Raw genomic sequence first — 25,563 nt, forward strand, 5'->3', positions numbered from 1 at the left:
GAGGCCGCCACCGCCGCCGCCGCCCGCCCAGCCTGCCAGGCCCTTGCCCTGCGCGCCCGGGGCTGCGTTTCCGGGTAGGGCGATGAACCTGTGCGGGAGTTCGGGCTGAAGAAGCCTTCGTGCGTTTTTCTTTCTCAGTTCGAGAGGAGGGTGAAGGGCTGTGGAGGGAAAGCGGAGGGCAAGCGGAGGGCGGGTGAGGGGAACGTTTCTGGAAAATGCAGCCAGAACCCCCCCAGGAAGTTCAGGCTGAGTGACGGGTTTGTGTTTCTTTCAACAGCCAAGCCGCAATGAAGAGCTTCTTACAGTGAAAGGAAAGTAGGTCGCGCCCACTGAAAATGCCTTTAAGGGACAAATACTGTCAGACTGACCACCATCATCACGGATGCTGTGAACCAGGTATACGCCTTCCTTCAGTTACTTTGCCCTCCACCAGAGCCGCTCTGCCTTCTGTTTTCTTTTAGTTCTCCTTACCTCCTGCCCAAGAAGACATTCCTAACTAAGCAGGCTATTAATTTCCCCCAGCATAAAACCAGTTATGAAGCTAAAAGCTTGTACAAACAAGAGATCTCCCCTGCTTGATCTCTTAAAAAAAGTACTGCAAGTGTCACCTTAAATCTTTTCCACAAGATCAATTACTCAATCCCCTTTCCTTTTCTTTCAAGGCAGCCTGCAGTTAGTAGTATACCCTCATGGTCTGTGAATGTTTAAAACTGAAGAGAAAGGAAAAAATGGGTAGTAGAATACTGGCATTTATCTTCGAGGAAGCTGTTTCATGTAAATTTTTAAAAACTAAAAGTTTCTCTTGCTTTGATAGTGCTTAAAGACAGAATAATGCTTAAACTTAAAAATGAGTTTAGTTTGGGCTAAGAAAAGTTTGCTGAAGTCAACTTGTTGGAAGAATCAGGTTTTGTTAAGAGGAACCTCTTAAAGAAATTTCTTGGACAGAACACATTGTTGCAAAATCTGAATATTTAGATAGAATACATAAATATTTTTAGGATAGTTTGTTCAGTGGAACTCTTTTGAGTTGAATTTATGGAATGAAGAAGTTGCTTTTTGAAGGCTCATGAAGAGTATTACAACACTTTAATAAATGTGATATATAAACTCTTAATAGTTCCTCTGCTTATTAGAAGTATGATGTGCTTTGTCACAAACATTTAGAGGTACAGCTTAAAAAGGGAATCCTTGAATACACAGTCACTAAACCAACTAAGGGCTCTTCTGTTACAGTTCAAAGGCAGTTGTTTATCATTATTTTTGACCTAAAAGTTATTAGGACTTTTTAATACTTTTGCTTGTTTTTTTGTTGGAGTATTTTAACTGCACTAATGTACTTGGTTTTGTCACGGTAGAGTTCATGTAAAGTAGAGTACTTTTTTTGTATAATGGGGAAAAATGGCAATGGTAAAAGGGGAAGAACTATTTTCGGAACACTTTGGTACACATGAGAATAAAATTTGTACTATGACCCTATCCCCACTGATTTGCTGAAAATAATACCTCTTCTAGTAAAACAGGCAATCCCAGGGTGGAATCCAGTGTTTATTCAACTGTTCCCTGATCTACCTACCTTTCACCATCCTTTCTGCTGCATATTTTGTATCTTTGAAGTGATGATATATCACTTAACGTTTTGCCAAATGTTGAATGGATTTTGCTAGTTTTGAAGTACAAAGCTGTGAATGACTTCTTATACTTGTGTTCCACTATCTTTTTATTCCATTTTTTTCCTGAGAAGTCATTTGAGTTGCATTAGTTAATTAAATCATCATATTAAAACCTTCTTATTTAGGAAGAAATTTATTTGGTCACTCATTTCTTTATTTCTTTGACAAATCTTTATTGAGCACCAGTTAGGGGCTAGGCACTATTCAAGGCAATGGGGATATAAGTGGTGAACAAAACAGATAAGCTCACCCCCTCATGGAATGTTTGAGTGGGAAGAGATAGACGTAAGTCAACAAGTAAAATAATTTGTGACCATACCTTATTTATAAAGTATATATTCTGGTAATTAAAGTTTTCTAGATACTTTAATGTCTGTTTAAAGAGGTTTTCCAGACTTGAACTTTTAAATATGTGTTGGAACTTTTCTGCTGCTTTTTCTCCCTCATTAACACAAATTCAGATAAGTTGCATTAATTGAAAAATTTCAACTTTATTTTGCCAGGAACTTTTCCCATGCAACTTATTTTTCAGACTGTCATGTCAAAAGTGGTTGGTATTTCTTCACTTTCTTAGTTAGAAGTAAACACTTTCTGACAATTTAGTTCAGTGGAAAGCCAAAAGTTTAACTTACGGGGTAGTTAATTGTCATTATTTCAGAGGAGGGTATGGGCCAAGTGGGAGGATGTTTCCATTATTGAGAGGAATATGTTATGGTAGTTTTAAAAAGAGGATGCCCTCAGATGGAGGAAAGACGGTGACATGATGTTTGAGAAGTTCTTTTAATGAGCTGTCCCAAGAGGTCTGACCTCCTTTGGGTTATGAACGATAGGTGAGTTCTGAATGAGAGCAGTGTGTTCCTGAGCAGGTCTTGATAGGATGGATCAATTTATATTGAGGGGTGGTGTTTTAAGCCTATCAGGGTATGTAAAATATTCTTAGTTATGTTCTAAGAAAGTTTTTTGTTAGAGAAATTTTCAGATGTTCAGAAGTAGAGAGAATGGTATAAGGAACCTGATGTAGCCATTACACAACTCCATCAGTTATCAATATGTGGACAAGCTCTTTTGATCTGTATTCTCCCCTCCCCACAATTCCCTTCTCCATCTTCCAACTGCTCCCCTACTCTCTACTGTTTGAAAGCAAATCTCAGACATCATAGGTAGAAGGATATTTTAAGGGGCTTATTTTAAGGTAGGAGAGACTCTTAAAAAAGTAGGTGTTTTATTCTGGGAAGTGTGTTCTTGGAAGGATGTAAAGAAGGTGTTAACTTCTGAGCGTTTGTGTTTTTTGGCTGGAGAGAGTTGCTCTTTTTTTCCTGAAAGGTCATGTAACCTGATCTTGGGAGGGATGTTAGGATATGTAAGAGGAAATTTTATAAAATACTAACATATAAAGTTTTTTTAGGATTGAGAGTATGTTTTCATGAAGAAAGAAAAGTTTCTTACAAGGGGACCTACACAGATGTGTATACCAAATGAATGTGTCCACTCATAACTGAACTAACCCCGGGGGTTATTTTGAATGGTATCTCAGGATGTGTATCTATTCTGGTGGTACCAGTGATGGTTATGGGTAACAAAATTTTGCTGTAGCTTTAAAATCAGATGTTGTTATATGGAAGTGGAAGTTAGTGTATTACAGGAAGTTTTCTGGAGCATGTACCTAAATGAGGAAAGGGGGCTCTGAGGAGAAGTTTCCATTTTTTCCCCCATATTTCTCCCTTATTCATTACTCTTTTTTTCATTCTTCCTTTCTAGAATTCTTGTCACTTAGAGAGCCAGGCCTTCGAGCTTTTCAGTTCTTTAAAATTGTATAACTTCTACCCTATCTTCTGTAGTTGTTATTTTTTATAATCAGTTATTGGTTGTTACAGTGTACAAATACTGGAAAGAACATCTCACCTAAATAAATGATATCATCTGTCTACTTAAAACTTCTGTTGTTTCTCTAAGGGGTTGCATTCTACTTCTCTTAGATTTTGGAAAAGATTTTTCAGTTTTTGGTGTCAGGAAGGCAGTTGATTTGTAGATTATGATGGTGCTAGAACATTTATTGAGCCTTTACTATATTCCAGGCTCTGATATAACCAGGTACCTGCATTAGCTAATTTAATCCTCGCACAACCCTATGACTTGGGTACTTTTATTATCTGCATTTTAGAGATGAGAACAGAGAAATCAGAGAGTGTAATTTGCCCTAGTGGTATCTAGTTATTGGTAGCAAAAGAATTTCAGCGCAATCAGTCCAGGTCTGGAGTCTTCTGTTCTTAACCACTGCAGTTAGTGCCAATGTCAGATATTCCCAAAATGAGTTGTATTTGTGTGTATGTTCTTAAAAATACCTCAGAGTTTCTCTTAAAATTGGGAAAATTTTGCTTAATGGAATGATTTGGTCGTGAGACATAGTTCCTCCCCTTTGTGTACACTGAACTTAAGAGTTGAAACCAAAATGAGAATCTAAGGCTGTGTCTCTACACATAGCCTAGCAGGCTTTATCAGACAGCTAAATGCTGTCCAAGCCTGGGCCCTGAAGCAGTAGCAGCACACATTACTGAAGTAACCCTCCTTATCTTCTCACACTGAGCAGATGATGGTAAAATATCATCTGGGTTAAGACGGTAAAACATTATAACATATTGAAAAAAAAGAGGTAATTAAAATGGCCAGTTTTTCTCCACCACAACTATCTCTTTATTTGATATCTGATGGGAAACTTCAGTTTTCCTTTTCAGTTACCTTGTTTCTTATTACCATAATCTTATTTATATTATATATTTATACTGCTACTCTGGGAATTTTGGAAAGCAGGGATGATATAGACCTCTGTATATGAAAATTTTTACTTTTACAATGGGAATATTATATTTACTTATTATAAAAATGCTTACTTTCTAAAGTGCACACTTCCAAAAGCCCAGGCTAGTGAAGTGTGAGGCAGAAAGTGAAAATCACCCCTATAAGCCCACCCTGATGGAAAGAACCATTGTTAAATTTCGTTGGTATCCCATCAGACTTTCTGTGTTTATATTAGCATTTATACATAGACACACATATACGTTAAATTTATTTCTTTCTGTAGCTACTGAAATATGTATTAATATAATTGAGGTCATATTCTATAACCTGTTTTTGTTGCTTAGCAATGTAGTATTGACATCCTTTGTTGTCAGTACATGTAGACCTAGCTCATGCTGTGTAAGAGCCGTGAGAGATTCTGTTGTATGGATATTTCATAGTTTATTTAGTCTGGTTCCTTTTGAGAGACTTCTAAGTTGTTTGAAATTTTTCTCAATTATTTACAGTACTGCAGAGTGCTGCAGTGAACTTTCTTGTACATCTGTCGTCGTGCACTTGACCAGTTCTTTCCTTAGGTAGTGGTTTTTGAGTTTTGCTCTCTTAATTGCCCAGAGAGCTGTACTAGATTGTCTGGAGAGTTTTGGAATGGTTTATGAGGTGTGGCTAGGTTATCATTGCCCTAGAATTTTGGTTAAATATAGTGGTTCCTCTTCAAGGGGAATAAAAAGGCAAACATGACTAATATGTACTAACTAACACCAAAATAGTAAGATCTTTGCATTTGAACTTAATGCATAGTCTCAGTAGCCTTAATTTCACCTTGAATTGAGAAAAATTTTAGTTACATTTTTCCCATTATTTCATTTTGCCTTACAAAGATAATGTTGGAGTATATACAAAAAAGTGTGATTGTCATTAACATGATTATAGCAAACCATTGTTTTACTTCAATAGTAAATGATTTAAATAAATAACCCTTTTTTTGTGGGGATTGGGTTGGGTGTTTGTCTTCCATGTAGTTTATATCCTGGAACCTGGAGATGCTCCTTTGTTACAGCAACCACTACAGACATCCAAATCTGGTATTCAGCAAATAATTGAGTGCTTTCGATCAGGTATGAATGTTTTAGGATGTATTTTCAATCTTCACATAGTAGCTAAAAACTACCTAGAAATCCTTAGAAATAATTTTTTAAAAATAAAATGTATACATTGGTTTTCTTTACAGAATACTTTTGATTGTCATTTTTAAAAAGTGGATGAGTAAATATTGACTTGATAGAGATTCCTTTTCAGTACTATGTATTATATACTAATTTAAAAAGTATTTAGTATGGTTTAAAGAAATATGTGGTATATTTGCTGGCAAAGATTCATTGTTATTTTTTGGCATGTTCTTTATAAACTCTCAAAGGACGGTAGTAGATTATACAGGGTCTTTATGAGCTTTGACAGAGTAGATTATTTACTCAGAATGTCTGAGATGTCCCTTGTTCTAGATTAATTACTTTATCATCTCTGTTTATGTGACTCACCATCTCCTACCTAAGCCTGGAGTTTCAGTATCTTTAGTAGAGCACAGATAGAAAAAAGATTATTCAAGCCCTGATATTTAGATATATTTGTATAGCTTTTCTTTCCATTAGATTACTGTAATAATGGATATATAATAAGTATATTTGTGCAGTTACAATCCAGTGCTCTAAAGTAGGTGTTGCTCACTAAGTATAAATGGTTGAGAACTGTTAGAACTACAGTGTTTTGTAAAGTCTTAGGTTGCTGTGATTCTTATGATCCACTTGTCCACCTCTTGTGGATTTGGCTTCTCTGACATTGCAGACTATTAAATCAAATATGAACAAGCAAACATACATGACTGATGGACACCTAAGTGGTGGGCAATTAAAGGGTTAGAATATCTTTTGTTATTATTTTAAAGCTTATTATATCGTAATGAAAAATTTCTGAGATTCAAAGAAAAAGATAATTTATATGAAACCATTTGTTTTGTATTGAGAAATTTTTTGAGGTGCTTGTTTTTAAATCATTTTAAAGGGAAGTAGTATCTATTTGATTTACTTTAGGATTCTAAGAAATAGATTGTTCTTTAACATGAAGTTAATTTCTGAGTCTAAGATTCATTTCTTACACTTTTCATCTGTAGTCCTTATGGCATTGCTTTTATGTATATTTAAATCAGTAAGTATTTCGTGTATACCATATGCCTATGCTTAGTGTTGGATGGTGGTATAACGTATTTTACTGTGTTTTTTGTTGTTGTTTTTTACTTTTGATAATTGCCCTAGGTTAACAGAAATAAATAATACGTCAAATTCTCCTGTGGTAAATACAATTAAAATTTTTCTAATTAGAGGCAGTATTTAAATAGCTTTCTGGCATAACAGAAGAATGGTTAGTTTTTATTTGTAGTTAGAGTTTCTGTTAGCTACTTTTAGTATAGAGATAAAAATTCTTTTTGTTCTTTCTCATATCATGGAAATGAAGGTAATAGCTTCACACTTAGTCATAGTCCTTGCTATAGGTTTCTTTTTTAAAAATTCATAATTTGGGATTAACGAAGTTATTTTATACTGCTTCAGTTTATTACAGTGTTATTTGATTAAGAAGTTAGAATTGTTTCATTTATTTGTGCTTTGTCTCGTAAAAAATACCTTCTCAATAAGCTCCTGTACCCATAATCTATATATTTTTTTAACTTTGGAAGGTGAATATTTAAAAAGGAAATTATGTGTTTTTTCATTGCACTGTGGTTGTGTCTGTTTTCTGTGTTTACTGTTTCTTTACAAAGCTGAAGGAAAGGGACTGTGAAATGGGTAATATGTTCTTTCTTAAATGTCCCTGGTAAATTTGCCTTCTGAGTTTTTTTTTTTCCCCAAGCAAATTTTGAAAATACTATAATTTAAATTCTCTAAGTACCCTATCATTTAAATTAGAGATGATTTAGAAATATGCTGAATGGTACAAAGAAACTAATTTTGGATTAAAAAAGGAATTCTTTTACTTTATTAGTGTATCTCATAGCTAAGTAATTCTAATTTCCTCAAGATAGTAATCTCTTACGTATCTGGATAATCTCAAGTCTCCTAAGGTAGCTCTTCTTTAGCACTGAGGTATTTAAGCCTTGGCTGACTGAAACCTTGAGAGGATGAGCTGGAAGTTGGGTCCTCATGACTTAGGGTCTAAGATCCCTTCTCATCCTGAGACTCGTGTAAGTTTCTCCCGGTCTCACTCTACTCCCAAGCAGCCCCTCAATGACTCATCTCTTTCTAGGCTCTTTCCATTACAGCTGGGTCACACACATTGCATTTAAAGAACAATTTTGGTGGTGTTTTGTATCTGACAGGTATTTGAAGATAGAACTTCGAAGTCTATGCTTTTGCTCTTGTTAACCTTCACAGGCTAAACCAGGTTGGGCAGTAGTAATGTGTTAGGATATCTGCCTTTGTCTTCAAGCTCAAGATAGTTGTCTTCAGCTCCGGTATCAGCTTTGCTTAAAGGATTCATGGTCTCCTGCCTAAACTGGGCTCTCTTTGGCCTGGTATTAATTCCTACCCAAGTTGGAAGTTCGTAAAAGGCTGAGGAAGGAGTTGACTCATCTTTTAGGTCTACCAACCCCATGTGTGCTGTACTGACTGCTTGACCAGTTTTGACTCATTTTCTTTGCTTCACACTTCAGCTTTTGCTTTGGACTGTTTTCCTGGCTTTAAATTACAAATACTTCTTAACCTCTAATCTCTCTCTATTTCTATCTGCTTAACTTATAATCTGAATAGACTTTTCTTTTTGGAATAAATTGTTTAAAAAAATAATAAAGAGGTGTAAAAGGGTATACAGAAATACAAAAGTAAGTGTCTTTGTTCAGACAGCACAGCTACATGGTTTGTGTCTTCTTCTAGAAACCTTCTACACACATATGAGCATATATTCCTCACTTTCTTCCTAATACAAGGAGTAGCTGACTCTGCATAGTTAGGTATCTTTGGTTTTTTAACAGTACTTTCCACTGTTGTTTGACATCTATCCAGAGATAGATACCTCATTTTTTTTAGAAGGCTGCCTGTTTTGCCCCTACCTGCAGATTTTCTACTCTGAAATCCCTGATGGTTGGGTGACTTGAGACATGCTATTTGCTTTGAATCCTGGCTTCAGGTACTACCTTGACTGTCCCCTGCCCTTTGCTCGAGCCTTTCCTTAGTTGTGTCAGTCCTTCCAGGATCATGTCTGTGACTTTTTGTCTTCAGATTTCCCTCGTATCTATTAACTTTTTTAAAGAAATAGTTGATTTACAATGTTGTGTTAGTTTCTGGTGTACAGCAAAGTGATTCAGTTATATGTATATATTAATTCTTTTTCATATTCTTTCCCATTTTAATTTATTACCAGATACTGAATATAGTTCCCTGTGCTATACAATAGGATCTTGTTGTTTATCTGTCCTCTATATATTAGTTTGTATCTGCTAGTCCCAAACTCCCAATCCAACCCTCCCTCTATTAACTTTTATTTTAGCTTCCTTCTTTTCCCAACCTCTCTCCCCAAATGGAAACAAAATTTTTAATAACAAAAAAGGTGTACTTCCATGAGGTATTTATAAATAATTGATTAATTGAGCTTAATATTCTTTCTTAGTCACTTAGTCTTCTGGTAGAGGCAAAGGAGCTGTGGAATGCCCTAAGGTTAGAAGCAGAAAAATGGGAAATTGTCCAGTATTCATAACTGGTCCTTAGTATGAAGTTGACATCTTTTTTGAATTCTTGAAATACATATTATCTCTTTTTACAGTATTATACTGTTGATTCTTGAACATACACCATGGGTGTGAACTGCTCAGGTCTATTTTTTGCGGAGTTTTTCAATAGTAAATATTACAGTATCAGATGATCCTTGGTTGATTGAATCCAAGGATGCAGAAGTGAGGATATGGAGGAAGGGAGTATACGAAGGACTGTAGGTTATATGCAGATTTTTGACTGTGCAGAGTGTTGGCATCCCTAACCCCTGTGTTTGTTCAAGGGTCAACTGTATTATAGAAAAAAGATTCTACCTATAGAACACATTACTACTATTTGCAAGTAGCATCTTTTTCGAATCTTAGGGAGGAATAAATTGCAGTGAAAAATGAGAATTGGCTTTGTGTGATGTTTGCTATTGTCATTAATTAAATTTAAGTTTGGTCATTTACTTTCTTAGAAGAGTTTTTGTTTATTTTTTATTGCTTAAAGCAACATTTCTTGGAGTTAGTGTAAGCTATGACTGGATGGTGATGCCTCTGTCCTGGAAGTGTGATTTATCAGAGATACATAAGATAGTGCCATATTATATGATAGATTTTTTTGGGTTTTTTTTGGTTGATACATAGCAACTGTAGGAAGTTTTAAATCAGACTGCATATTTTGGGGATGAATAAGAAAAATGTAGATTTGTTTTATTTGTTGTTCTTACATTCATCTTCAAATCATCTCATCTGGGGCTGTGTTCCTAGGAGAGCAGCCATTTATATTAGGGAATTTCTCAAGGGTACAGATCATATCCTTCACTTCTCATGTCTTCAGTGAATAACATTGTACCTGGTATTTAATAGGTGTTCAATAAATGTGTGTAAGACTAAACGAAAGATTCACCAAGTAGGCACTAAAATAATTTTATTCTACTTATAAATTTATTGTAGTATGTGGCAGTGTTCCATAATTAATCTAGTAATTTTTTTTTTAACCAACCTTTGTAGGTGGGGGTTTTAAGATAACAATTTCAATTTTCCTACGTTTTCTTACATTAAGGATGATCAGTACGAAATTCCCCTCATACTGGTCTTGGAACTCAGGAGGTATGACACGAGTTACACATTTGCTTGCAGTGTTGGGATGATATTGTGGTTAAACAGTCATCCTAAAGAAACTGAGCTCATGTGTGAGTCAGCAATAAAGCATGCAGTATACTATTTAAAAATCATTATTGCTGCAACTTATCATTGATCAACATATCAGTATATTAAGGGAGAAAAGGAAAGTTTATCTTTGTCTAGCACTGAAGAGTTAGAATTAATATTATGTCATGTCAACTGACTGCCACCGAACCTAATGTAAAATTGAATATTGATTCCTTTTGAAAATAATTTTTTAAACATTTTTATCAGTATATACAATGTGTTTGGCATTAATTGATAGCACAGGAGAAACCCTTGATGAGGTTTAACTAAATTTTATTGACATCCATTATGCGTGATAATCTGAAATATTCATTAATTAGTTAATTTCTAGGCACCAAAACTTTCCCTTTGGAGGGCTGGTTTTTTTGAAAGATACTGATTGATGATCTATGTAAGCAGTATGTAGTGACTTCTAAGATAATTTAAAAACCTAAGGCAAGAAAGAGAGTTAAATATAGGAAAAGGAATAATTAGGGGTAAGGCAGCATGGCTCTCTCTCTCTCTCAGGGTTAGGAGTTGTGGAAGAACTTTTGTGGCTGTCTAGATGAACTTTTGCTGCTGTCTTGTCTCGTGTTTCAGGTTGTAGAAAGTTTTAACTGTTGACAGAGGCACAGTTGGTTGCTGTGTCTAATTGTCAGTGAGCAAAGCAATCAGAAAAAGGTAGCTGATTAGAATAAAGCAGTTATGTCCCCATGGGAAACCAACAAAACCTTAAATGGTAACTGAAACTAAGGGAATAACTTTTGCCTGTATTTATGGAATGAGGACACATCTTATTTTTCTCATTTGGAAAGTATGTAAGCAGAATTGGAAAATCATTCAGGTCCCTTTTTTGACTTTCTGGTCAACTTTACATAGACTTAAAAGAAATCTTACTTATAGGGAAGGTTTTCTGAAACATAGAGAAGGCTCTTCAGTATGTCATTTAACAAATGCCCATCAGTCCTGGTCCTGAAAGCTGGGAGTACAGTGGTGAGCATCAAAGATACCTTCTCTGTCTTCTTAAAGCTTCCAGTTTAATGGGGATACAGAAAAGTAACTAATTACAAGATAGCGGGGTAATGTAGTATAGATGTATAGGGTGCTCTGGGGAATATAGGAGAAGAATTCTTTTTTTTTTTTTTTTGCGGTACACGGGCCTCTCACTGTTGCGGCCTCTCCCGTTTTGCGGAGCACAGGCTCCGGACGCGCAGGCTCAGCGGCCATGGCTCACGGGCCCAGCCGCTCCGCGGCATGTGGCATCTTCCCGGACCAGGGCACAAATCCGTGTCCCCTGCATCGGCAATCATCAGGCGGACTCTCAACCACTGTGCCACCAGGGAAGCCCGGGGGGAAGAATTCTTAACAAAAAACAGGAGGAGTCCGAGAAGGCTTCCTGGAGGAAATGACATCTAACCTGGAATCTGAAGGATTGCTAGAAGTGAGCCAGACCAGGGAAATGAGAGAATGTTATAGGCAGAGAGAAAAAAACATAGGTGAAGGCCTGAAAAGTAAGTGAGAGAGAATTTGGTGAATCCAAGGACCTGAAAGAATTTTGGTATGCCGGGATCAACACAACTGTGTTTGTATGTGTGTGTGTGCAAAGGTGACGTGAGGGTGGTGGAGCATTTGTGATTGATAAGTCAGGCAGTTTCTCTTACATCGACCGCCTAAGAGTTGCGCTGTAAGAAGCAACAACCTCTCCTCCTCCTGTCTGCCATCTGCTTGGCAGCCGCAAAACAGCAGCTATCATCTCCATCCATGTTGGCCAGGCTGGTGTCCAGATCGGCAGTGTTTGCTGGGAGCTCTGCTACCTGGAACACGGCATCCAGCCCGATGGCCAGATGCCAAGTGACAAGACAATTGGGGGAGGAGATGATTCCTTTAACACCTTCTTCAGTGAGACAGGCACTGGCAAGCATGTGCCCAGGGCAGTGTTTGTAGACCTGGAACCCACGGTCATTGATGAAGTTTGCATTGGCACCTACCGCCAGCTATTCCACCCCGAGCAGCTCATCACAGGCAAGGAAGATGCTGCCAATAACTATACCTGAGGTCACTACACCATTGGCAGGGAGATCATTGACCTCGTCTTAGACCCAATTCAGAAACCGGCTGACCAGTGCACAAGTCTTCAGGGCTTCTTGGTTTTCCACAGCTTTGGTGGGTGAACTGGTTCTGGGTTCACCTCCCTGCTGATGGAGCATCTGTCTGTCGATTATGGCAAGAAGTCCAAGCTGGAGTTCTCCATTTACCCAGCCCCTCAGGTTTCCACAGCTGTAGTTGAACCCTACAGTTCCATCCTCACCACCCACACCACCCTGGAGCACTCTGATTGTGCCTTCATGGTAGACAGTGAGGCCATCTATCATCTGTCGTAGAAACCTTGATGTTGAGCGCCCAACATATACTAACCTGAATAGGTTGATAGGTCAGATAGTGTGGAGCTCTGAATGTTGATCTGACAGAATTCCAGACCAACCTGGTACCCTATCCCCTTATCCACTTCCCTCTGGCCACATATGCCCCTGTCACCTCAGCTGAGAAAGCCTACCATGAACAGCTTTCTGTAGCACACATCACCAATGCTTGCCTTGAGCCAGCCAACCAGATGGTGAAATGCGACCCTCTCCATGGTAAATACATGGCTTGCTGCCTGTTGTACCATGGTGGGACATGGTTCCCAAAGATGTCAGTGCTGCCATTGCCACCATCAAGACCAAGCGTACCATCCAGTTCGTGGACTGGTGCCCCACTGGCTTCAAAGTTGGCATTAATTACCAGCCTTCCACTATGGTACCTGGTGGAGACCTGGCCAAAGTACAGCGAGCTATGTGCATGCTGAGCAACACCACAGCCATCACTGAGGCCTGGGCTCACCTGGACCACAAGTTTGACCTGATGTATGGCAAGTGTGCCTTTGTTCACTGGTACGTGGGTGAGGGCATGGAGGAAGGAGAGTTTTCTGAGGCCCGTGAGGACATAACTGCCCTTGGGAAGGATTATGAGGAGGTTGGTGTGGATTCTGTTGAAGGAGAGGGAGAGGAAAAAGGAGAGGAGTACTAAAGTTAAAATGTCACAAAGGTGCTGCTTTTACAGGGAAGCTTACTCTGCTCTAAACATTGAAAAGTTGTGGTCTGACCAGTTGATTTGTTCGAACATTTAGAGAACAGCTAACACCTATCCTTCTCAAACTCTTCCAAAATATAGCAGAGGGAGGAACACTCCCAAACTCATTCTAATAGGCCACCATCACCCTGATACCAAAACCAGACAAAGATGTCACAAAAAAAAACAAAACTACAGACCAATATCACTGATGAACATAGATGCAAAAATCCTCAACAAAATACTAGCAAGCAGAATCCAACAGCACATTAAAAGTATCGTACACCATGATCAAGTGGGGTTTATTCCAGGGATGCAAGGATTCTTCAATACATGCAAGTCAATCAATGTGATACACCATATTAACAAATTGAAGGAGGAAAACCATATGATCATCTCAAGAGATGCAGAAAAAGCTTTCAACAAAATTCAACACCCATTTATGATAAAAACTCTCCAGAAAGTAGGCATAGAGGGAACTTACCTCAACATAATAAAGGCCATATATGACAAACCCATAGCCAACATTGCTCTCAGTGGTGAAAAACTGAAACCATTTCCACTAAGATCAGGAACAAGACAAGGTTGCCCACTCTCACCACTATTATTCAACATAGTTTTGGAAGTCCTAGCCACAGCAATCAGAGAAGAAAAAGAAATAAAGCAATCCAAATCAGAAAAGAAGTAAAACTATCACTGTTTGCAGATGACATGATACTATACATAGAGAATCCCAAAGATGCTACCAGAAAACTACTAGAGCTAATCAGTGAATTTGGTAATTTAGCTATAAAATTTGGTAAAGTAGGATATAAAATTAATGCCCAGAAATCTCTTGCATTCCTACACACTAATGATGAAAAATCTGAAAGATAAATTAAGGAAACACTCCCATTTACCATTGCAACAAGAAGAATAAAATACCTAGGAATAAACCTAATACACTACCAAATGTAAAATAGATAGCTAATGGGAAGCAGCCGCATAGCACAGGGAGATCAGCTCTGTGCTTTGTGTCCACCTAGGGGGTGGGATAGGGTGGGGGGAGGGAGATGCAAGAGGAGGAGATATGGGGATATATGTTTATGTATAGCTGATTTACTTTGTTATACAGCAGAAACTAACACACCATTGTAAAGCAGTTATACTCCAATAAAGATGTTAAAAAAAAAAAAAGATTGATGAATCAAGGTTAGCCCCAACTTGTTTTTTTTTTGGGAGGGGATGCTTACTGGGAATAAATATATGCTCTCTACTGAATATAACTGTGTAACTGGGACTAAAGAAGAAATTGATACTGTTTTTGTTTTTTTATGGTTGATTGAGAGAACCTGATTTTGAGATGCAGTTTTACGTTTTTACAAATAACTTCATGTTGTACGTTCTAGTTATATCTTCAGTAGAATTCTTAAGCTAATCCTAGTTCAGATTATTTCTGTGTCCCTCTTCAATCGTTTTTAACTACCTTTAGAGGCAGAATTGAATTTGTAGTATGGGTCTAGCTGGTCTTTTAATTTATAATCAAAGTGCAGAATTTTCCCATGTTTTCTTCCGTCTGGTAACACACCCACCTGCACTTACCGAGAACTATATGTAGATCAACTGGAGAGGTTTATCTAAAGTGTTTTTTTATCTTCAGCCTACCTCTCATAGTTTGTCAGTGACTTATGAGGTTAACTATGAACTAAATATATTAGCACTTTATTGCCAATATATTTTGTAATGTGAAATAAGCTAGAGAAGTGTGTGTGTGTGTGAACTTATACAAAGTATAATACCCAAGCTATCCTCTGAATCTTTAAAAATGTGTGTTTTCTGATTTTGCAGTAGTATGGTCTAGTGGACCAAATTAAACCTTGAGTTGGATTGGGAAATAGTGGAAGTTATTTTATATATCTATATATTTATTTATTTATTTATTTATTTTTTCTCAGTAGAAACCTGGATTTATAATTTAGTTCTTCTAGAATTTAGGTTCATATTTTCTTTCATAACTCTCCAAGATGGGTTTGGTTTGTTTGTTTTAAAAGATGAATAAACCAAGGTGCAAAGACTATAGCCCTTTAAGGTCACACGACTAGGTGATAATCAAAATTGGAATCTCTAAAGACTTCGTAAAGTTCTGATAATGTAATTTTGTTGCAGTAGAAATTTGAGGGCTGGCTTGTCTTCAAAATGATAAAATGCAACATGATGATTAATACAATAATTACATATAAACAGATTGCAAAAGATTGAATCAGAAATGCTTAACCTTTATGGATCCTACAGTATTAATTATGCTACTGAGATGGTGTTTATTCTCTAGTAGTCTTGGAGCTTAATAGTCACGCGCTTGTTGAATGATGGAACACTGTGCACCTAGATAGTCTTAAGTATTTTTCAGGACACTTTTTTTTCCCCTCCTTTTTTTTTTTTTTTTTTTTTTTTTTTTTTTTCTTTTTTTTTTTTCCCCTCCTTTTTTTTTTTTTTTTTTTTTTTTACTGTACGCGGCCCTCTCACTGTTGTGGCCTCTCCCGTTGCGGAGCACAGGCTCCGGACGCGCAGGCCCAGCAGCCATGGCTCACGGGCCCAGCTGCTCCGCAGCACGTGGGATCCTCCCGGACTGGGGCATGAACCCGTATCCCCTGCATCATCAGGCGGACTCCCAACCACTGCGCCACCAGGGAAGCCCTCCCTTCTTTAATTTAAGTCAATATTATTATCATTTTTTGAGGAAACCAAAGGCTCCTTAATTAGTGAACACTGCAGATCACTTTTGTCAATTTACCTGCGTCAAAGACCTGTAGGAAGTAGTGACAGAAGATCTTCTATTTGTGTTTTATTTTAAAGATTTAAAGAGTGCTTGTTGCTATTTATTTTTTCTCTGCCTTTTGATCGTCCATCATAATAATGCTTAGATTCCATAGATCAGTGGCAATTCTTCAACGAATATTTATTGAGCATTATTAGAGCTGAACACTTTTTAGCTGTAAATAAGGCAGGTTTGGTCTTGGCTGCCTTGGAATTTATAATCTAGTGGAAAAGATGGGCTTTAAAGTAGTAATTATATCAATATTTAATTTATTGCAATTAGAGTGAGTTTTTGAGGGAGAAAGGCTTTGAATAAATTTCTAGTGGTATTAAGAGACCTAAGCAAAATTCAAAACCGTGGACAAGGATTCTTTACTCTCACACTGAATGGCCATAATCCCACGTTGCCCTAGAACCCGAAGTAATTTAAGCTGAATTTAAAAAGAAAGTCACAGACAATCCTGTGACACAGCTTTGACTTTCTTTAAGGAATCGGGGAAAGTGTATTACTCATGTTTACTTCCTAATGTGAAAGAGAGCTGGAAGAACCAGCCAAAAACTTGGGTTGGGGTGGCATTTAATTCTTCTGTTCACACTCCAGGTCTATTGAATCAGAATCTCCAGGAGTGGGTCATGTACATCTTTATTCCTCGGTCATTGTGATGATCAACCAGATGTTGGAACCACTGTTAAGATAGCCCAGGAATTGATTGGCTGCTGAATTAGAAAAAGACCATCAATTTCAGCTGTCCTAATATCCAAATGATAGTAGAATTTTGCTTAAAACTTAGTTTACAACTTAGTTCTGAGTATAGTATGGTAGACACTGGCAATGCCCGTATTTTGTTTTTAAAGAGTAAAACTGCACCTTTGGATTGTCAGCAGTGGTTGCCCAGTTTAAAACTGCATGTTAAAGTTACCTTTTGTGTTAAGTTTTCTTTTCTTTTTTCCTTCAGGAACTAAACAACTTAAGCATATTTTATTAAAAGATGTGGACACTATTTTTGAATGTAAATTATGCCGCAGTCTCTTCAGAGGATTACCAAATTTAATTACCCATAAAAAATTCTACTGCCCACCAAGTCTCCAGATGGATGACAGTAAGTTTTATTCATATATTCAATTATGCATTTTGCTATGTATTCTTATACTACAGCTATACATTTATGTTAAAATGGTATCGATGTCTAGTTACAGATAATTTAGTGATAGAGAATAAGGTAAAATACTTGACTCAATGTTATATTCAGTTTCTTAAATAGATATTTTAATATCAGTGTTTTTCATTTGGATTTTGCTAAAGATACATGAGGTTAGATTTTTGAGTATATTTGTATTAAAGTATTGGATATATTTGAATGTTTATATGGACTATACAGTTTATATCCAGGATTTTTGTAATTTAAAATATTAATGCTTGATGAGGGTGTTGGTATTTTTCCTCCTTACTTCTTAAAAACTTGTTACCAGATATGACTCATCATTTACTTAGATTCTTCTTAAGTAAGTGAGAAAGTTGGAAACAGAGCAAAGAATGAGTAAATGAGTTGATTTTTTTGGTAATTGTAGAGAGCATTAAAAAATACTTGTTGATCTTTCTAGTGTTTGCTGGGTCTTGATTTGAAGATCAGTTTTATTCTCAGTGAAGTTTATTAGATAAGTCATTTTATCAGAAATTAGATTGTGTTATGGGCTAACCTGAGATCTGAAATAGCTTTATGTGGTAAAGGCAGGTAACAAAGTCTTTGTGGAACCAAATGTTTGTTGAATTAAGCATATTGTCTCTTCTCTGTATGATTAAGTTGCAGTATATATAATGGTATTATTTTCTTGCTTTAAAGAATAATGTAAATTATTATTAACAAGTAATAGGTTACTTTCATTATTTCTTGTTCAGGGATTTAACTCTTGTGGACTTACAAAATATAGAATTTATTTAGTTAGCTTGATATTACAGTTGCATTATGGATTTTGTGCATTTTTCCGCTTAACCTTTTTGGGATGGAAATGGAATGCAGAGCTCCAAATATCAAAAGTACTGCTTTAATTATTAGCATGAAGCTGATTTAAAGTATATTATAGGACATAGATGAAACAGAAATTTCATATTTGTTGGAAACTTTCCCTACCACTGTTAAATCTTATTATACTTCTTTTTATCCTTGAAATATAAATGAAAAGGTAGTCTATAGAGATTAGTTTCAAATCTAACCTTTTAATTAAAGAACTAGTAGAGATTTAATTTTCTGGTAGTCATTCTTTGTTACTTTTTGGTGTGAAATAAAGTTTAGTTGAATTTTAGAGGGAAATAGATAAATGGATTTGCTGTATTACTGTGCACTCTTCTGCAATACTTATTCTAGAAATACTTCTGTGAAAGTATAATTCTTCTTATAGATACCACTTTATCCATTTTAAAAAAGAAAGATTAGTAGACTAGAAGAGCTGTGATGAGTCATTTCTTGATTTATAATTAGATACCAGATTTGATGCTATACTTGTAGCTAGATTTTAACATTTTAGGTAGAAACATAACCAGTGTTAGACAACTCTGTTACAATAGGAATATTAGGTTGCCTACAGATGGCGTAATTATTGCACAGATAAATAAAACTAGCTCTGTTTTTGGAGTTAATCTGTAGTTTTTAATCATTTGTTTTAATAGGTTGCCATGTTAAGAAGACATGTAATAGGACTGAATTTAGCAAACACTTCTATACATCCTGTTATTCATGTTTATATATTTTCCTATAAATCTTCTTCATTTTCCATAAGATGTTCAAATGTCCCTATACAATTAGATGAGATTATTTATTATGGATTAAGTTAATAGGAATGCTGTTATATTTTCTAAAAAAAGAATTATTTTTATATGAAGTAACATTCTTCATGGTGTTTTATCCGTCTTGGGTTATGAGAACTTTGATTTACCTTTGCTAGCCTAAAAATATGAAATACTATTTTTATTGTTTATTGTACCCATGTGCTTAAATATTTTATATTAAGGGCCCTTATTAGAAGTAACTCTTCAGATTGCATCTATTCCTTAACATTTGTGTACCATGATGAGATTGTAAATTAAAGCAAATTTTAATTTAATTAATACTTGTTTTTATACTCATAAAATACTGAGAAGTAGATAATGCTCTTGTAAAAATAAATGCAAACCAGTAATATAATAAATTTTAAAATAGAGGTTCATAATACATTTAAAAATATTAGAGGGCTAGAGCAGGCTAATTATTTCAGATTAAAATGTTGTTTTTTCCTTAACAGACCTTCCTGATGTAAATGATAAACAAAGCCAAGCCATAAGTGATCTCCTAGAAGCCATATATCCAAGTGTGGACAAGCGAGAATACATTATTAAGCTAGAACCCATAGAAACTAATCAGAATGCAGTTTTTCAATATATTTCAAGGACTGATAATCCTACTGAAGTCACAGAGTCAAGCAGTACTCCTGAACAGCCTGAAGTTCAAATACAGGAAACTAGCACTGAACAGTCTAAGACAGTTCCAGTTACAGACACAGAGGTGGAAACTGTAGAGCCCCCTCCTGTTGAAATTGTTGCAGATGAAGTTGCACCTACATCTGATGAACAACTGCAGGAATCACAGGCTGACTTGGAAACTTCTGACAATTCTGATTTTGGTCACCAGTTGATATGTTGTCTTTGTAGAAAAGAATTCAATTCCAGACGAGGTGTTCGTCGTCACATTCGAAAAGTACACAAGAAAAAAATGGAAGAACTAAAAAAGTACATTGAAACACGAAAGAATCCAAACCAATCCTCTAAAGGACGCAGTAAGAATGTTCTAGTTCCATTAAGTAGGAGTTGTCCAGTATGTTGTAAATCATTTGCTACAAAAGCGAATGTAAGGAGGCATTTTGATGAAGTTCATAGAGGACTAAGGAGGGATTCAATTACTCCTGATATAGCAACAAAGCCTGGGCAACCTTTGTTCCTGGATTCTGTTTCTCCTAAAAAATCTTTTAAGGCTCGAAAACAAAAGTCGTCTTCAAAGGCTGAATACAATTTAACTGCATGCAAATGCCTCCTTTGCAAGAGGAAATATAGTTCACAAATAATGCTTAAAAGACATATGCAAATTGTCCACAAGATAACTCTTTCTGGAACAAACTCTAAAAGAGAGAAAGGCCCCAATAATACTGCCAGCAGTTCAGAAATAAAAGTTAAAGTTGAACCAGCAGATTCTGTAGAATCTTCACCCCCTTCCATTATCCATTCTCCACAGAATGAATTAAAGGGAACAAATCATTCAAATGAAAAAAAGAACGCACCGGCAGCACAGAAAAATAAAGTTAAACAAGACTCTGAAAGCCCTAAATCAACTAGTCCGTCTGCTGCAGGTGGCCAGCAAAAAACCAGGAAGCCAAAACTTTCAGCTGGCTTTGACTTTAAGCAACTTTACTGTAAACTTTGTAAACGTCAGTTTACTTCCAAACAGAACTTGACTAAACATATTGAATTGCACACAGATGGGAATAACATTTATGTTAAATTCTACAAGTGTCCTCTTTGCACTTATGAAACTCGTCGGAAGCGCGATGTGATACGACATATAACTGTGGTTCATAAAAAGTCATCCCGTTATCTTGGGAAAATAACAGCCAGTTTAGAGATCAGAGCTATAAAAAAGCCCATTGATTTTGTTCTAAATAAAGTGGCAAAAAGAGGCCCTTCAAGAGACGAAGCAAAACATAGTGATTCAAAACACGATGGCACTTCTAACTCTCCTAGTAAAAAGTATGAAGTAGCTGATGTTGGTATTGAAGTAAAAGTCACAAAAAACTTTTCTCTTCACAGATGCAATAAATGTGGAAAGGCATTTGCCAAAAAGACTTATCTTGAACATCATAAGAAAACTCATAAGGCAAATGCTTCCAATTCACCTGAAGGAAACAAAACCAAAGGCCGAAGTACAAGATCTAAGGCTCTTGTCTGGTGAGGAACAGTTACAGAGTTTTGCTTTTTCCCCCCCATCGAACTAAAAAAATCATTTGACCATAATATATAGCTGGTTCCATTTTAACACATTTGCTTCCATATATCTTACGGCAGTGGGAACTGCAAGAGTAATGTGCATATCGCATTTACCTCTTCAGTGACCTTTATTCCAGTGGCTTGGGAACAAAAGTTAACTTCAGAACTTATCTTCCACAGGACAATGCAATATAGTTACAGGTAGATGGCACAGGGTCAGTGATTTCCTCTCAATGTTGTAAAATATATACATTTATATTGGCTTATGTTTACAATAGAAGTCTTCTGTTTAACTAACTTTGCACAGGTTTAATTTGATTCAGTGACTTAGTCTACTAATTAATACATTGTAGGAAGTTAAGTATATTAGAATGAATTTGTGAAGGCGATAATTATAGGAAAAAAGTCTTTTGAGGCACTGTAATTATTGTTAAATTAATCTGTGACGGCTAAATAAAGTGCTGCACTCAGAAAAAGCAATCCCCAAATTGAATTTAGAACAATTAGCATTTATTATTTACGCTTAACATAGTGCTTCCAGGCAAAGGGGGAAATGATAAACAAATATTTGGGTTTATTTTTCCTTCTCCTTGGGAGTATATGTTAGTTCCTGTTTTTTAGTTTTGACCTTTGGAAAAAGTGATTGTTTAGGTCCCTGATCCTCTTATTTTTACCTTTTTGTTTAAATAAAGTTTTGGTGATCATTTCAACATAGGTAATATTATTAAGGAGGTTTTTTTTTTTTTTTTCTCCTGTGGTGGTGTGTTGCAAGAAAAATAAAATTCCTATTGGGAAGAAAGAAAAAAATACTAGTTTTTTAGAGGGTTTTGGAACAAATGTAGATTTTTAAAATGCAATATGAACTAAGGAGTAGACTCCCTGTACTTGTTTTTGCAAGTCTCTCTATATTTTTAAAGTTTACCTTCAGTACCTGTGTCCCTTGTATTAATGCATTTAATATATTTAATTAGTATTAAATTAGTTTTGGATTCAGGTTCTAAAGCAGTATACTTAGTTTGAGTGCTCAGTAGGTTAAATGTTGTGGTTTGATTATCACACATTTTTTTATTTGTGTGGAAAACTTGAGATGAAACCATCCTTTAGAAGTCATTTACTATTGTATTATTTTGAAAATAAGGTTTTATTGGTAAACTCAAAAGTCTTCATTTATTCCCATTTCTCCTCAGATAACTTCAAGTGATGTACGAAAAGGTTTGGAGTTCATTTTTTTGGAAAGACTTTAAATTGGTGTTAGAACCACTAAACATCTTCAAATGGTACTATGAGAAAAAAAAAGAAAAAAATTTGATAAATATATGACTGTAACTGCTGTTTTCTGACTAAAATAATAACCATCTAACCACTTGTTTCTAAGGCACTGCCTCTTCCAGCACTTTCAAGTAGCTGTGACATTTTGTATTGTCATCACAGTCCATCAGCTAACCACCCCTGTGCATTTTGGTCTACAGTTTCTACAAAAATGTTGCAAATTTTGTTTTCCAGCAGTTTGTTGATTAAGTGATCAACAATCTGAAGAAAATATCACGACTGGTGATTTTTAATTATCAAAGACTTTATAAGTTAGCGATTTTAGTTTTGTTCCACTTTATTTGGCAGAATTTTTATTGGATTGTACAGATATATAATTTCCTAGTGAGCGTATGTTAGGACCAAAAGACAAATCTCAACACATTATAAATATTTACCTACTAAATATTTGTAATTATTTTTACATCCATTTATTTCTAACTTGTTCTATAGCACTTAAATGTTTGAAAATTTCATTCTAAAATATATACTGTAGGAAACTTCCGGTTCATTTTCATCCATGGATCATCACATTTTTCATTTGTAAACATCTGAGGTTTTTATGAAAATTAAACATTCCCCTATTTTTCTTTAAGTTTCATACAAAGCACTTTAATGATAGATGCAACTTAATTTTTCAGTTTTTTTTTAAAGACCCCACATTTACTAATGTTAATATGAAGGTAATAAATAGCTTACTGCTATTTTATGGATGCAGACAATCCCTGCACAACCACTTCTTACAATACTAGTTTATTTCTTTACATATTGCTAAAAAAGGAAGATTGGGGTATAAACCCTGATTCTTTTTCTCTCCCAAGTAAAATCTTAAATGACCACTTTAGATAATATTTGATCCCTACTGTAAAATTTAGAAAATAATGAATTTTTGTCCATTTTTGTAATCAAGATTTTAGGGAAAACAGAAGTACATCTATCTTTAATGAAATACTGGACAGGTTTTTGTGTAATCAATATTTTGTACTTTTTAGGGAATATTTTATTTTTTAGTAATTTTTGTCAAATTATAATTTTAAAAGGTACAGCAGAGAATATACCATGTTTTTATATAGGTTCATCCCTGTACTTAGGAGGGACCCTGTCCATCTATATACTTTTTGTATAAAATTTTAAAATGTTGAAGATCCACAAGGTCATAATAAAATGCTTTCATAGCTAGAAAAACATTTACCCTTCCCAGTGCTTTGCACTAAAATATACTGTGAAAGGAAACTAGAAAGACTGTAACTGTTGCTGGAAATGTTCTATATTGAATGTACATGCTCTTGTTGGAAAAATGTACTATATGTGATGGAAATAAACCAGACTCAAAGTTATTTCAGCTAAATGTGCTTCAACGAAGGTGCATTGGTTGAAACTTAAATGTTTTATTATCAAATTTAAATTTATTCAGTGACTATGAGCAGCTACACTTGAAATTTATCCTGATAGTTTTATTTTTAAGAATTAGAGTAATAATTTCTCTTTAATTTAAAAACAGATTTACTTTTCCACATATGGAAAACTTGTACTTATAGGTCTAACTTGAATGATTAATAGTGTAATATATTTAGGGAACTAAATGTGTAGGTGTTATTTCATTTATAAACCATCTTCATTAGTTGCACATTATTAAACCTGTATGTTTGACTTTTGCAAGGTGTTATCTTTTATGCATTCCTACACACAAGACATATTCCAAAGATATTTTCCAGACTTAGGTACCTATAACAAATGGAAAGATAGGAGGATTCCTAAAAAGCTTGGGGTAGCTCTTTGCTGCAGCCTCTCTTGTGTATGCTGGCCTTTTCCTTTCTGCTTTACTTGTTAAATACTGTAGGGAAGAAAGAGAAATATCCTGATGTTGGTGGAGGAGAGCCCAATTGCTGCAGTTCCCTTACTTTACTCACCTGTTTCCACAGGACCTTTCACATACAGTTTGTCTCCACTGTCGTAACTTAGAGCCACAGAGCAGGAATTTAGGAGGGGGCATCAAGGGTTCCAAGGACTATAAAAATATTTCATCTGGGTCATAGAGAAAAAAATAGCATTATGTCAGGACTTGTCTAAATTAGAAGGGCCTAGAGAGATTAAGAATATTTTATCATAATAGCCAAATTAATGGATCATGGGAAACATAGAGACTAAACTAGGACCAGTTAAGTAGAATGAACAAGTAAGAAGTGATTAGAAATTCTTTGTTCTTCCTGTTCCTTTCTGGTCTTCATCCTTTTTGGTTTTATTTTGACTCTTGAGGTTTGTCATCTCAGAGGATCGGGCTTGAGGGTCTTGAGAAGAGGCCTAAGAAATTTGTCCCAGAAGCTTTTCTACACACAGGCTGTATAAGCAAGTATTTATAGTACTTTTTGTTGTCGTTGGGGGGAGTAGTGAAGCAGGTAAAGAACCATCGGAAACTCCTTATTTTATATTAAGACCTATTTCTGGCTACAAATTACATCCACTTTTGCTGCAATTTGATCAACTGAGAGTTCTTCTATAGAATTCAAGCCATCTTCCTTCCTGAAGATACCTTTTATTCCTAGATTTGGTGGAAGAGGAGAAACAGTAAAAGGTATGGCTTGCGCTTCAACTTCATAAGTTTGTATAGTGCAAGCAAAAGCTGGATGAAGTATGGCTGATACTAAGCAGGTGTTTTTGGTTTTGTTTTGTTTTTTTATGGCCACGCTGCCCAGCTTGTGGGATTTTAGTTCCCTGATCAGGGATCGAACCCTGGCCTTCGGCGGTGAGAGTACAGAGTTCTAGCCACTGGACTGCCAGGGAATTCCCTAAGCAGGTGTTGATTATAACATGCAGATATACCTTGAATGCACAATAACCATTTTGGGGGTTCATGTCTCTTCCCCCTCTTTACTCCCTACTTCAAGAAGAAAACATTGAATGTATATACATTCTTGAGCAATATATAAATTATCCATCATTTACTTTTAGCCTAG

At 35.8% G+C, this 25,563-nt stretch overlaps 1 protein-coding gene and 1 pseudogene across 3 annotated transcripts in view; both read left to right on the forward strand.

Moving 5' to 3' along the window:
• Window positions 1-25,563, forward strand: part of ZNF800 (zinc finger protein 800) — a 30,938-nt gene that overhangs the window by 841 nt on the left and 4,534 nt on the right. Inside the window, exons 2-6 of one of the 3 annotated variants that reach the window (XM_024757773.1) lie at window positions 278-396; window positions 5,486-5,581; window positions 17,250-17,393; window positions 19,570-21,262; window positions 22,489-24,264. In XM_024757773.1, coding sequence (XP_024613541.1) covers window positions 336-396; window positions 5,486-5,581; window positions 17,250-17,393; window positions 19,570-21,262; window position 22,489 — 1,995 coding nt within the window. In that variant the 5' untranslated portion in view covers window positions 278-335 and the 3' untranslated portion in view covers window positions 22,490-24,264. Of the gene's footprint in view, window positions 1-277; window positions 397-5,485; window positions 5,582-17,249; window positions 17,394-19,569; window positions 24,265-25,563 lie in introns of those variants that run through there. The other 2 variants (XM_024757772.1, XM_024757771.1) reach the window with 2 other exon arrangements.
• Window positions 11,731-13,528, forward strand: LOC112408192 (tubulin alpha-1A chain-like; annotated as a pseudogene).

This window comes from Neophocaena asiaeorientalis, unplaced genomic scaffold (assembly GCF_003031525.2).
Source record: "Neophocaena asiaeorientalis asiaeorientalis breed wild unplaced genomic scaffold, Neophocaena_asiaeorientalis_V1.1 scaffold116, whole genome shotgun sequence".
Taxonomy (NCBI): domain Eukaryota; kingdom Metazoa; phylum Chordata; class Mammalia; order Artiodactyla; family Phocoenidae; genus Neophocaena; species Neophocaena asiaeorientalis.